Here is a 14326-nt window from a genome sequence, read left to right on the forward strand (position 1 = left end):
TATGTATGTATGTATGTATATGCCTTAAGTACTGCTATCACTGGAGATCTGGGGACTGGAATGTTAGGTTGCTAGAGGACTGATTGCGATCTCCAAAGGGGAGCCCTCGGCAGGATATTTATACGACGAATTCCTGATCTCATTTTTGCCATATCCAGGCGGAGCCTGAAAGCTAGATCTGTCTCGACATCCTTTGAATCCGAGTGCAAACAAGCCTGAGCGCAAAGAGGCTGATAGCGCTCCAACTCCAAAGTCTCTTGCACCAGCGCATCTCAGCACTTCTGCAAACCCAAGCTCGTATGTTTCGCTTGCATCGCCAGCTCAGATGTCTCTCGGGTATCTTGCTCCCCCAATGCGTATGTTTCAGACGATCACTTTGCACCAAAACCGTTAGCGGTCTCTCCGCGTGGGAAAGCTTGACCAGCAACCTCTTCTCGGTGAAAGAAAGCCCCGAGAATACGAGGTTTCGATCTTGTTTGGCTCCAACTGCCAAGAGGACTCTCACGAATGCGCACTCTTTCCAGCTGCTGATCCCACAATTACGCCATATCCTATTTTTGGATCCCGACGGCCGGTTATGTCAAAACTCAAAGCCCAAGGCTCCTGGCGTTGAGCGTCCGGGGTATCCGAGCTTTGGCTCTGATGAGCTGGGGGAGTCCTCATTGGAGATTATACGATTTCAACAGCAAGTTTGCATTGCCATCAATGCTCAGTTGACAAATTGTATTTCTTGAGATTGGTGGAATTCTGGTGGAAGCTGTCCGCCTCCGTGCGTCATGCGCCTGTCAGTCACTAAAGCTCTTGGCGTCCTCGTGCTTCATGTGGTGCAGCGCGCACACGAGGTATCAAACTCCACAGCAACCTCTATTGTTCCGAAAGGCGTTGTCTCTGGATGAGACACGGGACATAGCAGCAACATAATCCGAGCAGAATGGTTGAAAGAGACGTAGTATTTCTCCAAGCAAGACCTGAAGACTTGGGCTCCCTCATGCCAGAACCATCAACTTATGTCCCAAATAGGCTATCGGAGCACCGCTTGTAACTTGTAAAGAGAAATATTGTTTCTTGAAATTGACTATTCTTAACTGACTACATAGGCAAGGCACAGCTGAACGATATCGCTTATCCAACCTTAGAAATCGATCCAAAAAGAGACAAAACATAACAGTCATTCGTTAATCCATCAGGTTACATTCATTTCGCTACATTATTTCGATATCGTCCCAGAAAATCCAATAAATCAAATCCATAGAGCTTATAACAGCCACATTGGACCGGGATCCCCAAAGCCAGCATTCAAACCGGATTAGGCGGGTGAATCTCTTCCCCCAGGGCCCTCAGCCCTAAGCCGGCTCTTCCATTTTAGGAGCAGAGGAGAGCGAATCCAACTTATCATCGCTGCATGACTCGGCGTTGGGAGATGGCTCATCTCCTTCTTGACCGTTAGTTCCCTGCGACATAGGTCTCATGTCGAGGACCGATTTTGGTTCCGACGATGGTTCAGCTGCGATAAGAGTACCTGTGGGTATCGAGCAATTGACTGCAACTGTTGCGGCTGGGATAACGGGGCTGTGTGGCCACTTGCTCTTCGCTGGTGATGACGTAAATACAGTCGTAGTGTAGGCCGCAGGTGTGTGTGTTGCAGTCACCGTCACTACATTGTTAGGAGAGAAAGACGGAGCACTGCTCGCAGGCGCTATGCTTGGAGCCCGGGATGGTCCGTATGTGACGGCGAGGACAAGGAGAACTCCTGCGATGAGCGTCACGACAGGATCGCGGAACAATACCCGCTTGTAATGAGTGACAAGAGCGTGGAACTCCATATTTTGGAACTTTTTGATTAAGAATCCCACACCGTTTGAATCCGATTGAATGGGATATGGCGCGTGGGCGGATGATTGCTGCTGGTGATCCTCCCCAGGGATTCCAGCGTCGAGAGAATCCATGTATCCATCGATCTCTTCTTGGGATGGACACCCGGCGTCACCGTAAACCTCCTTTCGTCTCTTCTCCTCCTCGATAGAACGCAGTTCAGCTTCCATTCGAAAAGCTTCTTCTTCAAGCATCCTTCGCTCAAGGTCTCGCCTGATATCCACTGGCAACCACAATCCAACCTCCACGTCAACTTTCTCCATATCCTTCCAGGCCGCTGCCCATGCGCCCGCCCTCATTAATCCATTAGCGGCATAAATTCTAACTTCCCATTTCCTCTCCCCGCCTTCTGGATTCTTGAGGACAGTGTGGCCGCAATCACGGCATTTGGCGCCTTCTCCGGCATCAATAACACATTCCGACTCCTCATCGCTATCATTGTCGCCACTGCTGCCCTTGCCGTCCTCGGAGCCGAAGAAATGGCCGTATGCCAGTCTTGGCCGGATCAGCTCCAGGCTCTCCAGTAGTCTTTCCTCGAGAACGTCGTAGGCCTCCTGTGGGTGGGATATAAGCACCCCACGATCCCTTAATACTCCTGAGCCCACAACTTTATCCTCAAGAAGTTTCCACCTTCGCCAATATACGTCCGGGAGAACCTCCCTCAACAGTTCTGGGCTGGGAGTTCCTAGCCGGGGCGGCAGCGACAAAGATGGGGCCAGTAAGTTACAATGTAACAGTACCAAAGGGTAGTCCTTTCTCACTTCTTCCTGAACGATCATCTGCGGCGACCTAGTATGCGGCGAGCGGTAGTATTTCTTCGCCGACGACGAAGGCGACGCTGTTTCCGATCGCATTGGCATCGACATCTCTGAAATACAAGGTGACTGGCCGCGAAAAGGTCCACGTTGCTTGCGCGCCTTCAACGTCATTGAAGAAGGGGACAGCGCATCTAGCTCGGAATCCTCGTCACCCATCTGCATTGCACGTACGGAGCTCGGGTGTCGAAAGGGTGATTCTCGGTCTCGAACGTGCGTGATAAAAGGATGCGGTTTGTTCTTCTTGTTCAAGCCGGATGCGCCTCCGGCTAGAGAACCGGGAAGAAGATCATTTTCACCATGATGGTGCATGTCTGTGCGCGGATGCACCACCACCGATCCCGGGATCGAAGATATAGACGATCGATGCGACCTCCTTCCACCATTGTCGCTCACAAGTCCTTCGTTATAGTCATCTTTCGGTGGGATGCCTCCAGGCCCTTCTTCCGACGAGGGCGGGTAAATCAAACCATCCTCATTCGTCTCACCAGAGAAGAAATAACTGCGATCGAGATCAGGGGAGTGGATGGAACCGTCGAGACTCTCCTTCGTCAAACGCTCCATTTATCCGTTGCCGTTACAATTAGCCTCAGACAAAAGGTCAGTTATGATTTTTCCATGAGGTCATAGACCCCGTTGAAATATCCTTTTCGCAGTTCGCAACCTAGCACTTCGCTGGTCGATAAGCGTTGCGTGGGGGAGGAGGGAAAGAGGGAGGGAGGGAGAGGAATCTCGAGCAACTTGAGACTCTCGTCCTTTCCCGAAAATTTGTACTCCGTAACACAAATAAATTATCGACACCGCTGGCTGTCCTCGGGAATTCGGAATTCATGTTCTTTACGTTATGTTCTCGAGTCGCTGCGTTGTTTGCTGTGTTGTCGCAGGCGGGTTGCTAGGGACAACGCCGGGATCTTCGTCCAGGGGTTTTGACGCTTAACGGTCAAACGGGCGCCGCCAACGACGAGAAATATATCAACGGTCAATTAAAAATTAAGAATTAAAAAAGAGGTCTTTATGTACAGTGTGAAATCATCAGCTATATATGGAATGCTATATCTTCATTTCATTTAAACGCTAGACCAAAAAAAAAAAAAAAAAAAAAAAAAGATCCAGGTTTTCGCCTGAAACAAACACTTCATGCCCCAACACCAGGCCTGCTGAAATAGTGGTAACCAACAAAATCAAATCATAATCTTAACATGTGGAGTACGTGGAAGTGAGGCTAGGCATCTTCCTCCTAGAGGAGCCACAGGCGTATGTCGCCAAATAAACCACACCATCGTCGAGCCTGACTTAAACTCCATGCGGTTGCTGGTCGGGTGGTTCAGTCGGAGATACCAGCGGACGATATCCTTGATCTCCAAAGTACTGCAAAATATCCTCCGGTAAATATTCCAACCAAGGCATAAACTCCCCATCCAGCGGGAATGGGAAGGTATCAGGGTCTTGGAGCGTATTCATATCTATGTCTTGACTTTCAATTGTCATGCTTGGGACAGTAGCGTCGATATTGGTATAATCGCCAAAGGGGTTACTCGTTAACCGGCGATGATTAGCCCTCATTGTCGTATTTGCGTTGTATGAATAAGGTGTCGGGGTGGTATTTAGTAATGCACTTTGAAAGGAGCCTTGAGAGCCATGGGGGCTCTGGCTTGAGAAATCGGAATTAGAAAGAGGAAAAGAAGGGTTGGACGGAGATATGGTCCCAGGGCCTATACGCGAATACTCTGAAGTGTTTGGCAGTGGATTTTGGCGTAATTGAGAGGGTAGCTGTAGTGTATTTCCCGCCTCGTATGGTGCCTTTGCGTGCGGAAATGAACTGAGGGCGGAAGCTCCAGGGCTTGCTTGAACTTCCACGGGCTGATACTGGCCGCCGTAATGTGACAAAGAATACATCGTTGCCTCGTTCGGTTGTGTTGCTGGCATCTGATAAAGAAAGCTGAGATTCGGTTGTGAGGAACCAGTAGCACCGGTAAGAGCCCAGCCGATAGCTAAAACGATACGTTAGGCACATGTTGTCCAAGGAAATATATGCTAACGCCGACCTACCTTGGGTTGCGTTAGTCTTGGGAGATGGGGCTACGCCTGCCGCACCATCATTATTGGCAGGTTGATTATCAGGTTTGATGTCATGCTGCTTATCATCCTTCGTTGCTGCTGCCATGTTGTCTTTGCTTGTCGACATCCTCTGCCATGCTCGGGATGCAAACCCGTTTCCTAGAGGAGGAAATTCAATGGCGTGGTCCATTTCTTCCTCGGTATAGAGCTGGGGATCCCATATACCCTTTGACTTTTGGTCTAAGACATTAAGAATATATTTAGTGCCTTCCCAGTACGTTTCCAAGGACTTAAGCGCTTTGTAGCAGCGTTGATAGTGCTCCTTCGCAGCAGCTGCTAGCAGACTATGTTTTGTGTTGGAACTTTGTTCTGACGTGACTGCTGCGTCCGCTGATGTTGCCGCCTTCCCAGGTCTATCTTCCGAGTCTGTCTCTACCGGAGGGGTTTGCGAGCGAGACGAAGGCATGGAATATAGAGCACTCTCCATCAAGAAGGCACATGCAGCTATATATGTAGGTTGACTTGTGAACGGAGTTCCAATGAAACTTTTTGCATCTATTAATTCGGTGAAAGCAAGAATATCTGCTATGGTCTTAGCCGAAGACATGGAGAGTTCGCGGCTGTTGGGAAATAATTGTTGAATTCGCCCACTAAAAGAATGTAATAGGGTAGGCTGATGAACGAGGACAATCAAGGCATGAAACCACTAGATGATAGTCAGTAAGATGAACAGGGATGCAAATGAGAAAACATACAAAGTGTAAGAGGATAAAGTTTGTTCCTTCGCCTGCTTTGACGTAATTCTGAAAGTTGACGGCGTTGAAATGGAGCTTGGGGGATAATTTCTGATAGATACCTGTGAAGCGGTCAGCTTTCACCGTCTAGTATCAATGCCAGACTGACCAACCGGTTAAATCGCTCTCCATGCCGGCTAGTTGCTTTAGGGTCTCAGGAGTAACGTGGTTAACTTCCTTGATGGCATTCAGCAGATCGGTCACTCTGCCATATAGATGTATGATTCTAATCAATGCAGGGAAAGGAGCTGGCCAACCGTTTGGCAACAAGGACTCGGACTGCAATGGAAAGAAAATTTCGATATCATCGTCACGAAGGGTAACGGGTCGGCCCGTGCCTGATGAGATGACCCTGTCCACCAGAAAGAGGCTCCAGAACGTGTCTACTCTCTCGCGTTCCCTTACTCGTCCGAGATCTAAATCTTTCTTATTGCCATCTTCTTTCGAGTCACTCGCTGCGCTGTCATAATCAGTCTGCCGTTCGTCAATCCGACCGGCTTGTCCAGATTTGACGCTTTTCGGAGTCAAACCGACTCGACCATATCTATACTTCATGCCTTCCAGTTTCTGCATTCCCAGATCCTGTGCCATCCTAATGGATATTCCCAAGTACATCCAGAGACCACTGTCATGGTTGGATCCAAATTGCTCATACGCAAGCATAAGACATGCTTGCACTCCTGCCACGGTCGGGCAGGACAAAGCGTCAACCACGGCACACATGGCACGATGGGCGAAAACATCGCCATGATGAGGATGGTTTGTTTCAGTGGCTGATCCCGTGGTTACAAGCGGGTGCAAAGAAAATCGTGCTGCGAGTGCGCAGACCGCATCCACAAGGACTGGTTCAAGTCGCTTCTCTGCCAAATCTTGCAGGAACCTGTTCCGTTGCAGGAACGGAAAATTGCAACCTAGATGAGTGAAGAAAACTTCGCATAGATGTGTAACCACCTCGCTATTTGGTAGATTATCCTCTGGGTCATAGAAATGAATACTATTCGAAGCGGAGGCGGCACCACGCGTAGATGAAACGGCCTCAGCTTTCGGAGCATTTGAACTTCGCGAAGACGATGCAGAGTCTTTCAGTAAACAATGTTACGTTAGCAATCGGCGACAATTTTTGACAATCGAGCATGTTGCCTACCAGTTGATAGGGACGGATTGCTTTTCTTCGTTTCCCGCACACGCACCACCTGCAAACACGATTTACTCCTTGATCTACTCACCTTTTGATGGGGTGGGAGTTACGTACCATTTGCTTGAACCCCGGCACGATTGCCGTGGGTCCGAAATATCGGAAGTAGGGAACATGGGTGCGACGATTGGAAATCAAGGCAGAATGGTCTTTTAGGTGTAGATTCTCAGCAATCAAGCTCTCTAAGGTAGCAATGCGGCAACCAGGAGACTCACTGCTGCCAGGGCTATTGCTAGATTCTGGCTGGTGCTCACCGTGCTCTTGATGGCTAGGATCCTCTTTGGCTTTGCGTGCATCGTGGGGAGCCCGACTGGGATCTGGGACTGGCATCGATGTGCCCGACCGTGTCGCTTCTGGTGAGCCACCACCTTTTTTAGTTTCGGCGCAACATGAGGGCTCATGATTGGGGGGTGATGAGCGCGAGGCAGTTTGCGAAACGGTAACAGGCTCGCCGTATCCAAGGCAAGTGTATTTGTGGTCGGAGCATGTCTTGCACACTGAATTGCGTCAGATAGGCACCAACATGTGTCTTGTCGAAGGCATTCCAGGGCGGGTTTACTATACCTGGCTGTTCGCCAGAGCATCTGATTTTGCGACGTCTACATGTTCGGCATCTACGGTCGCACACTCACTTATTAGCTTCCGCAGCTGTCGGCTCCAGATCAGTTGAGGAGGGAATACCAACGCTGCATTGATTCTGCGCCTCTTCGTCTGCGGCAGGCCGTCAGACGAGACGAACCTGATCTGTCTGGGTGCTGGCACAGACTTCTGGGGAGGCGGCAGGGGCATTTCCCAAATCCAAAGGGTAGCTGGCACCACAGAGGGATTGTTTTATGCGGCGGGCCAATGGCGACATGGGGATTTGAGGATTAAGGCAATCCCTCCGTGAAACAATGCTCAGACGAGGGCCAAATATTGCGATCCCATTGGCTTTCACATGGGTACAGGCGATGCTGGGGTAAGCCTCCTCACGAACACCTTACAGTAATGTCCCATCGCGGCCCATTTGCCAAGAAACACCGTTGGCAAGTACGTACTCCGTACATACGGCTTGTTTGGGTGGCGCCTGAGCGGATGCCGCCAAGCCTAGCCTCGGCGTATCATTCTCCCATTCCGGTGTTCTCAGTTCTGCCCAGGCGAAGTATAACCTAAACTACACGCTCCCTTCACGTCTTCTCAAGCACATATCTTAGCCGAAAGGGCCCTGCAATATACCCTGCCTGGATACGGAGTAATGGCGTTCTAACCACTCGATGCCCCTCGAGGCTTGCTGCTTATCCCAGACTTTCGTGGCTAGAACCGTCTTCCAACGCATGACGAAGGCAGTAGACGGTATCACGGGGATTAACCTCCACACCAGTCCTCTCGATTGGGATTGTCTGTAAAAATAAAATTAAAGTCATCCTGGGCCTTACCTTCGGGGAGGGGAGCGGAAGCTCTTGGATTGGCAGATTCACAACGGGTTGAATTCACAGTTGCCCCCAGATGCGGGGAAGCTGAACCATCAATCCCATCTCCCCACCATCACGATCAGATAAATATATGCATAACCACTCCCTCCGTATTCTATGGGCGGAATGTAGAAGGGTGACTATTGCCAGCGGGCACACTATACTCGAAAGCAAAGCAGAGTCCAATAGGCACCATGGCGTTTGACGACAAGTACGAAACTTTCGCCTTGGGAGACTGGTCCTTGCAAAGCGGGGAAACTATCCCGAACGCTCACATTGCGTTCAAGACCTTTGGACACCCAAGCTCTCCAGCTATTGTCTTTCCAACTTGGTACTCAGCACGTGAGTATCCCGTCCACCATTCGCAGCTCTACCACTGAAGTTCTCTATATGTGTAGTGATATCTCATAATTTCTGGCTGATCGGAGACGACAAACATCTTAATCCAAACAAGTATTTCATCATCATCCCGGCACTGTTTGGCAATGGCCAGTCGTCTTCTCCTTCAAATACCCATATCAGACCATTTCCACGCGTCTCCTTTTATGACAATGTCAGAGCGCAGTATGAGCTTGTCACAAAGCACTTTAAGCTCCAGCATATTCGCGCTGTCATAGGCTGGTCAATGGGTGCCGGCCAGTCATTCCAGTGGGCCGCTCAATATCCCGATTTTGTGGACTTGATTGTTCCTTTTTGTGGCTCTGCGAAGACTTCTTTGCACAATAAAATCTTCCTTGAAGGGATTAAAAGCGCCCTGCTTTCCGCAAAGAGATTCAAGTCTTCGCTGTCCGAAGCAGGAGGAGTCGCGGTGGATGGAGGACCATACCGTCAGTGGACACCGGATGAGCGGGAAGCAGGGTTAAAGGCCTTCGCTAGAGTATATGCTGGATGGTACGTACTTTCGCATGCAAGGCACCTCATGGCACATTACTAAACCCTTTGTTGAACCCAGGGGCTTCAGCCAAGCGTTCTATCGCGAAAGACTCTATGAGAAGGATTTAGGATATAAAAGTCTCGAAGACTTCATGGTAAACTTCTGGGAAGGCCACTTTGCGCCCAAAGGTAGTGGAATAGAGGAAATCCCCACCCCTGGTTCCTTTGCCAAAGCATCGAATAACCATACCGCCCTGTAGACCCCGATGATCTCCTGGCTATGCTTCAGACATGGCAAGACGGGGATATCTCCCAGCAATCTCCATACAATGGGAATTTTGAGCTGGCCCTCAAGGGAATCAAAGCCAAAGCCTTGGTCTTACCGGGAAAGACCGACTTATATTTCCCGTGAGTCGAACACCATCCACTGGGGTGGGCAAAATCATCTCTAACATATGAAAAAAAAACCCCCCCGCAGGCCAGAAGATTCAGAGTATGAAGTTGCAAACATGCTTCCAGGCATTGGTAAACTGGATGTCTTCCCGTCCATTTGGGGCCGTAAGTAACCTTTTGCCCACAAGTCCAGGTCATAAAGTGCGAGACTGATCATTTCCATAGACTGGGCAGGAGGTCCTGGAGATAGTAAGGATGATGTTAAATGGCTGAACGATAAAATGGCCAAATTCTTCAGTGAAGTTCCTATTGGCGGAACCTAGATATTGCCGCTTCCAGGGTGAGATCAACAACAAAGGGACATTTATACAAATATTAGTTTTGTACCTGAGAAGTGGATGAATGATGTCGAGAGCGTTGCCAACCTATAGTTATCAAGCCTCCGGATCACACAGAGCATTGAAAATATACTTACTCAACCTTGATTTTATCCACAGTTATTGATTATAATATTTCAAGATGAATGTCACTGGTCATTGTTCCTCTTTTTTTTTTTTTTGTGTTATGATGCTCTGTCCACGTTGATACGCGTAGGACCGCCGCTTCTTATCACGTGACCAAAGCGTCGCGCGGCGTCTTATCGCCAGGCGGCTGATAACCAAACTCACTTTGCACCCTGAAAGTGTTCTGCTCTCCTTCATCAGTTTTCCTTCTCCCTACATCGTCAGCTTCATCTGCGTTGGTGTTTCGGAGGGTTCTTTGTATTTCCATTGTAATACTATACTTTTGCCTTTCATTCGCCCATTCCAGTTTCTGCATTTTTATGTCGCAGCTCAGTGCTAACTTCACTCAACACCTCACCATCTACCTGGACATTTTCTTCGCACTTACTCCCTACCCCTTTCCGTTCCTCTAGATATTTTGACTTAGATCAACGTGTTGTGCCAAAGTGATGGCCACTTCGCAGGTTAAGCAATGGGGAACCACTCCACCAATTTCGACAGCACTACCAACGCCATCCGAACTTGCAGAAAACGACAATTTAATCGCGGAGTTAAAACGCCAGAACAACTTCGAGGCTCCGTCGGAGACTGAGAAAAGGTACGTAGCCCCAACTATTGGAAGCTATGATGGAGGCTAACCCGGACTCCAAAGAAACCAAATGCTTCACCTTATCCAACGCGTTACGGTCGAGTTCGTTAAAACTGTCGGGCGGAGAAAGGGGCTATCGCAAGCTGCAATTGATGTTTCTGGCGGGAAAATATTCCCATATGGAAGCTATAGGCTGGGTGTCTACGGGCCAGGTGCGCCTTCGTCTCGTCTATATCGGTACGCTGAGTAGTGATGTTAAACTAACGAAAATCCCGGGATAGGATCTGATATCGATACGCTGGTGGTCGGCCCAAAACATGTCGCAATAGAAGACTTCTTTCTGGACTTCCCCCCAACACTAGAGCGGCTGGCTCCCAAAGACTCCATAGAAAAATTAACACCAGTCCCGGATGCGTATGTCCCGATTATCAAACTTGAGCTTTCCGGCATCAGCATCGACCTGATATTTGCGCGCTTAATCGTCCATTCCATCCCCCCGGATCTTGATTTACGAAACAAGGAGCTTTTGCGTGGTTTAGATGAGCGAGAAATACGTTGCGTTAACGGAACGCGTGTGACGGACGAAATCCTAGAACTAGTCCCGGAGAAAAAGACATTTCGACTTGCTCTGAGAGCTATAAAACTTTGGGCGCAAAGTAAGCCTATTTTATACGACAGATGGTTATATCCCTATAACTGACGTCTGTGCAGGCCGGGCTATCTATTCGAACGTTGTTGGATTCCCAGGTGGTGTTGCATGGGCCATGTTAGTTGCACGAGTATGTCAACTTTACCCCCAGGCCACCGGCTCCGTGATCGTTGGGAAATTCTTCCGCATCATGAATTATTGGAATTGGCCACAGCCTGTGTTACTGAAGCCCATCGAAGATGGCCCGCTTCATATGAAAGTCTGGAACCCAAAGGTAACATCCCCCGCCCTATTCTTAAGTTCCCTCCCACTTACTAATTTTTGACTATAGATCTATCATGGGGACCGGTTCCATCTTATGCCCATAATTACTCCCGCCTATCCATCTATGTGTGCAACACATAATGTCTCTCTATCAACCAAGGCTGTCATCCTTCGAGAGCTGAAGCGTGGTGGTGATATCGTTGAGAAAATCTTTCTAGGACAGCTTAGGTGGAGTGACCTCTTTGCCAAACATACGTTCTTCTCCAAAGATTACAAATATTATCTCAACATAACTGCATCTAGCACAAGCAAAGAAGCCCAGTCGGTCTGGTCTGGCTTAGTGGAAGCGAAACTTCGACATTTGGTTATTGCTTTGGATAAAAAGGCGTCCATCGAGGTGGCCCATCCGTTTCCCAAAGGGTTTGAACGGGTACATAGCTGCAAAGACGAGAAAGAGATTGAGGTGGCGAAGAGTGGCTTAACGCGGTTTCAGGTCAAAGGAACGAAAACAGCAACTACTGACGAAACAAATGACCCAGCACATGTAGCAGCTCTTGAAAGTGCAAACGGGTCTATAAATATGCCCGGATTGGGGCAAACCGAAGAATCTAATAATCACACTCTCCACACCACCACATATTACATCGGACTCGAACTAAAACCGCTCGTTCCAGGTATTTGACCCCGAATCATTACCATGATACAACTGACTCTCGCAGGGGCTTCTCGATCTCTAGATATCTCTTCTGAGACCCATATGTTTAAAAACATGTGCACTTCTTGGGCACAATATCAACCTGGCATCAACGACTTAACAATAACACACGTCCGCAAGTATGTCGTCACACCATAATATCGGTATGATATTAATTAGTTCTAATCAAATAATTGCAGCTACGATTTACCGGAGGATGTCTTTCATCCTGGCGAGACCCGACCGGTTCGTCCGAAGAAGAAAGTAATCAAGAAGGTCGAGCCAACTACAACGAAAAGACCCATCGACGCCGTGGACGTGAGTGTCCGCCTAAAAACTGTCACTAACTTGCTGAGCAGCCCAGAGGTCCCCCGGATGAGAAAACAGCTACGTTGCAATGGATGCATAGCTTCATATACTGATACGAATCTTCTCCCTAGGGCCAAGAAATACCTGAGAACGCTTCTAAACGGCGGGTCTCTGGAAACGGGATCACTGCTGCCGCAACTGCGTGAGGAAGAGACGATCTTTTACTTGCCTGTATGAGCCGATTCTCATGAGTTTCCCTGAAACCGGTTCTCACTCGGTATTTAGCAGCAGCTTGAGAAACCTTTTAGCTGGTAGCGTTCCTACGAGTTTTCCTGATCTGTGTCTAACATATTATAGTGACTGGCCGACTTGGATTGACATCCAGAGACTGAGTAATATGCGGCACCCGGGAAAACTCCCAGTGCCATACGTTTTGTTCTACGCTGTCCTATGAAGCACGCACCGTCCTGCGGATATCTCCTGGCGGACTAGGAAGCGCGATGCTTCAGAGGTTTTCATCACATATGATCATCTGGACTCGGCTGATGTCATTTGGAAGCCCCTTTCTTTTCTCCTGTACCAGAAGCCATATGTGTACATATGGGTCGAGTTTTGTAGCAGGTGGTAGTAGTTGCTAGTCCTTGCTAGATTAAGCTGGAATAAAATCAATTTCAATTCGGAGCCTACGGGCTCCGCTCCTCAAGTTTTCCAAGGTCTTCACACCTTCATGTCATTAGTATATTTATTTTTACCGGCGTGTCGCAGGGGTCCGTCGTCGCCACTTCAAGCCTTGACGGACGGAACCTTCATTTCAGACTTAGAGACTGCAGGCATTATTGGTGCTGGTAGTCAAGATCAGGCTTGGAATTCTCTGTCAAGATATTGGTGTCGTCCAGCTGGCAGTGGTTCTGAAGCATGGGTGGTTGAAAAGCGGTTTTTTTTCTTTAGTGAGTTCAGTAAATCAGAGATGAGACAATCAATACCTTCATCTTATCTCTGTTCCATTCGGAGAATTGAATAATGTGTCTATCGTAGACCCTGTGGGGGGTTGGCGAATTTGTCTTCGGCAACAATGATGGTCCCTTCATCCTCGTTCTGGCCAAATCCTTTTCCTAGTGGATGTTGCCCAGGATTCGTTTAAGGCCGACTGCGATGTGTTCCGGGTTTGAAGAACATTTCTCAATCCTGAGGTGCGCACGCAGCATCTTGTCCGCAGCCTCTGCCGCTTAACTAGCTACCGCTAGAGATGTCTTCCCCTCCTCTCCGTTTACTTCATCTGGCCCATCAAATTCCGGAGAATAATTGGAAAGCATTTTGACGCCAAGCCAGCCAAAGATGCTGCTGTAGCCCCCTCCAACTGCGTGAAGGGCTGTAACTCGCAGGAGTTTCAACAAGGCTTTGTGGCCTTGTGATTCTGCAGCATAATTCACGGGTTGAGATGCCGCCTGGATTTGTATTTGGCCCAGGTTACGATCGGCATAGGCCTACCCGCAGTAATTCAAGGTAGTTCGCGAGCCTGAAAAGAGAAACAATATGTGTGAGTACGGAGTAGGGGGATGGATGAAATCTGGAGAAGAACCAGTAACTACTCCCTAACCAACTACGAGTCCTCCATCAAGAGCCGCTTAGTCATCAGCGGGCCAGGGGCGGCAAGGCTGAGGATTTGCCTCCGCGATGCTGGACCTCGGCAGTTTTGCACCCCAGTCAGGGTCAGAGACGCAGTGCGTCCGATTTCACAAGATGACGCTTTATTTCTTGGGCCGATCGCCGAAAGTCTTCTCTAATTATTCTTCTCGACAAGATCTTGATATTAACTAGAACCTGCGAAAGGACACGTCCTCCAACCCGACGATTTGGCAGCTTGGTT

The 14326-nt window shown here is 48.9% G+C and overlaps 6 protein-coding genes across 6 annotated transcripts; 3 read left to right on the forward strand and 3 right to left on the reverse strand.

Moving 5' to 3' along the window:
* Positions 1 to 1050: 1050 nt before the first annotated feature.
* Positions 1051 to 3287, reverse strand: D8B26_002791 (uncharacterized protein). The gene has a single exon (XM_003068885.2). The coding sequence runs from the start codon at positions 3249 to 3251 to the stop codon at positions 1344 to 1346; it is 1908 nt and encodes a 635-aa protein (XP_003068931.2). The 5' UTR covers positions 3252 to 3287; the 3' UTR covers positions 1051 to 1343.
* A 693-nt stretch (positions 3288 to 3980) lies between these two features.
* On the reverse strand, positions 3981 to 5211 carry D8B26_002792 (uncharacterized protein; the record flags this gene model as incomplete). The annotated part of the gene is made up of 2 exons (XM_066123950.1): positions 3981 to 4678; positions 4737 to 5211. 2 exons carry the CDS (start codon positions 5209 to 5211, stop codon positions 3981 to 3983), a joined length of 1173 nt encoding a protein of 390 aa, XP_065980025.1.
* Positions 5212 to 5330: 119 nt separating this feature from the next.
* D8B26_002793 (uncharacterized protein) lies at positions 5331 to 7234 on the reverse strand. Its single transcript, XM_066123951.1, has 4 exons — positions 6792 to 7234; positions 6684 to 6732; positions 5501 to 6618; positions 5331 to 5451 (listed from the first exon to the last, which is right to left on the reverse strand). Exons 1-3 carry the CDS (start codon positions 7062 to 7064, stop codon positions 5633 to 5635), a joined length of 1308 nt encoding a protein of 435 aa, XP_065980026.1. The 5' UTR covers positions 7065 to 7234; the 3' UTR covers positions 5331 to 5451; positions 5501 to 5632.
* Positions 7235 to 8297: 1063 nt separating this feature from the next.
* D8B26_002794 (uncharacterized protein) lies at positions 8298 to 9911 on the forward strand. Its single transcript, XM_003068883.2, has 6 exons — positions 8298 to 8527; positions 8584 to 9076; positions 9138 to 9247; positions 9319 to 9466; positions 9537 to 9616; positions 9677 to 9911. Exons 1-6 carry the CDS (start codon positions 8380 to 8382, stop codon positions 9772 to 9774), a joined length of 1077 nt encoding a protein of 358 aa, XP_003068929.2. The 5' UTR covers positions 8298 to 8379; the 3' UTR covers positions 9775 to 9911.
* Positions 9912 to 10188: 277 nt separating this feature from the next.
* On the forward strand, positions 10189 to 12138 carry PAP1_1 (polynucleotide adenylyltransferase; the record flags this gene model as incomplete). The annotated part of the gene is made up of 5 exons (XM_003068882.2): positions 10189 to 10552; positions 10607 to 10755; positions 10825 to 11199; positions 11255 to 11466; positions 11524 to 12138. The coding sequence occupies exons 1-5, from the start codon at positions 10404 to 10406 to the stop codon at positions 12136 to 12138; spliced, it is 1500 nt and encodes a 499-aa protein (XP_003068928.2). The 5' UTR covers positions 10189 to 10403.
* A 15-nt stretch (positions 12139 to 12153) lies between these two features.
* PAP1_2 (polynucleotide adenylyltransferase) lies at positions 12154 to 12665 on the forward strand (the record flags this gene model as incomplete). Its single annotated transcript, XM_066123952.1, has 3 exons — positions 12154 to 12290; positions 12351 to 12468; positions 12591 to 12665. The coding sequence occupies 3 exons, from the start codon at positions 12154 to 12156 to the stop codon at positions 12663 to 12665; spliced, it is 330 nt and encodes a 109-aa protein (XP_065980027.1).
* Positions 12666 to 14326: the final 1661 nt, after the last annotated feature.

The sequence above is a fragment of the Coccidioides posadasii genome, chromosome 2 (assembly GCF_018416015.2).
Source record: "Coccidioides posadasii str. Silveira chromosome 2, complete sequence".
In the NCBI taxonomy this organism is placed as follows: Eukaryota; Fungi; Ascomycota; class Eurotiomycetes; order Onygenales; family Onygenaceae; genus Coccidioides; species Coccidioides posadasii.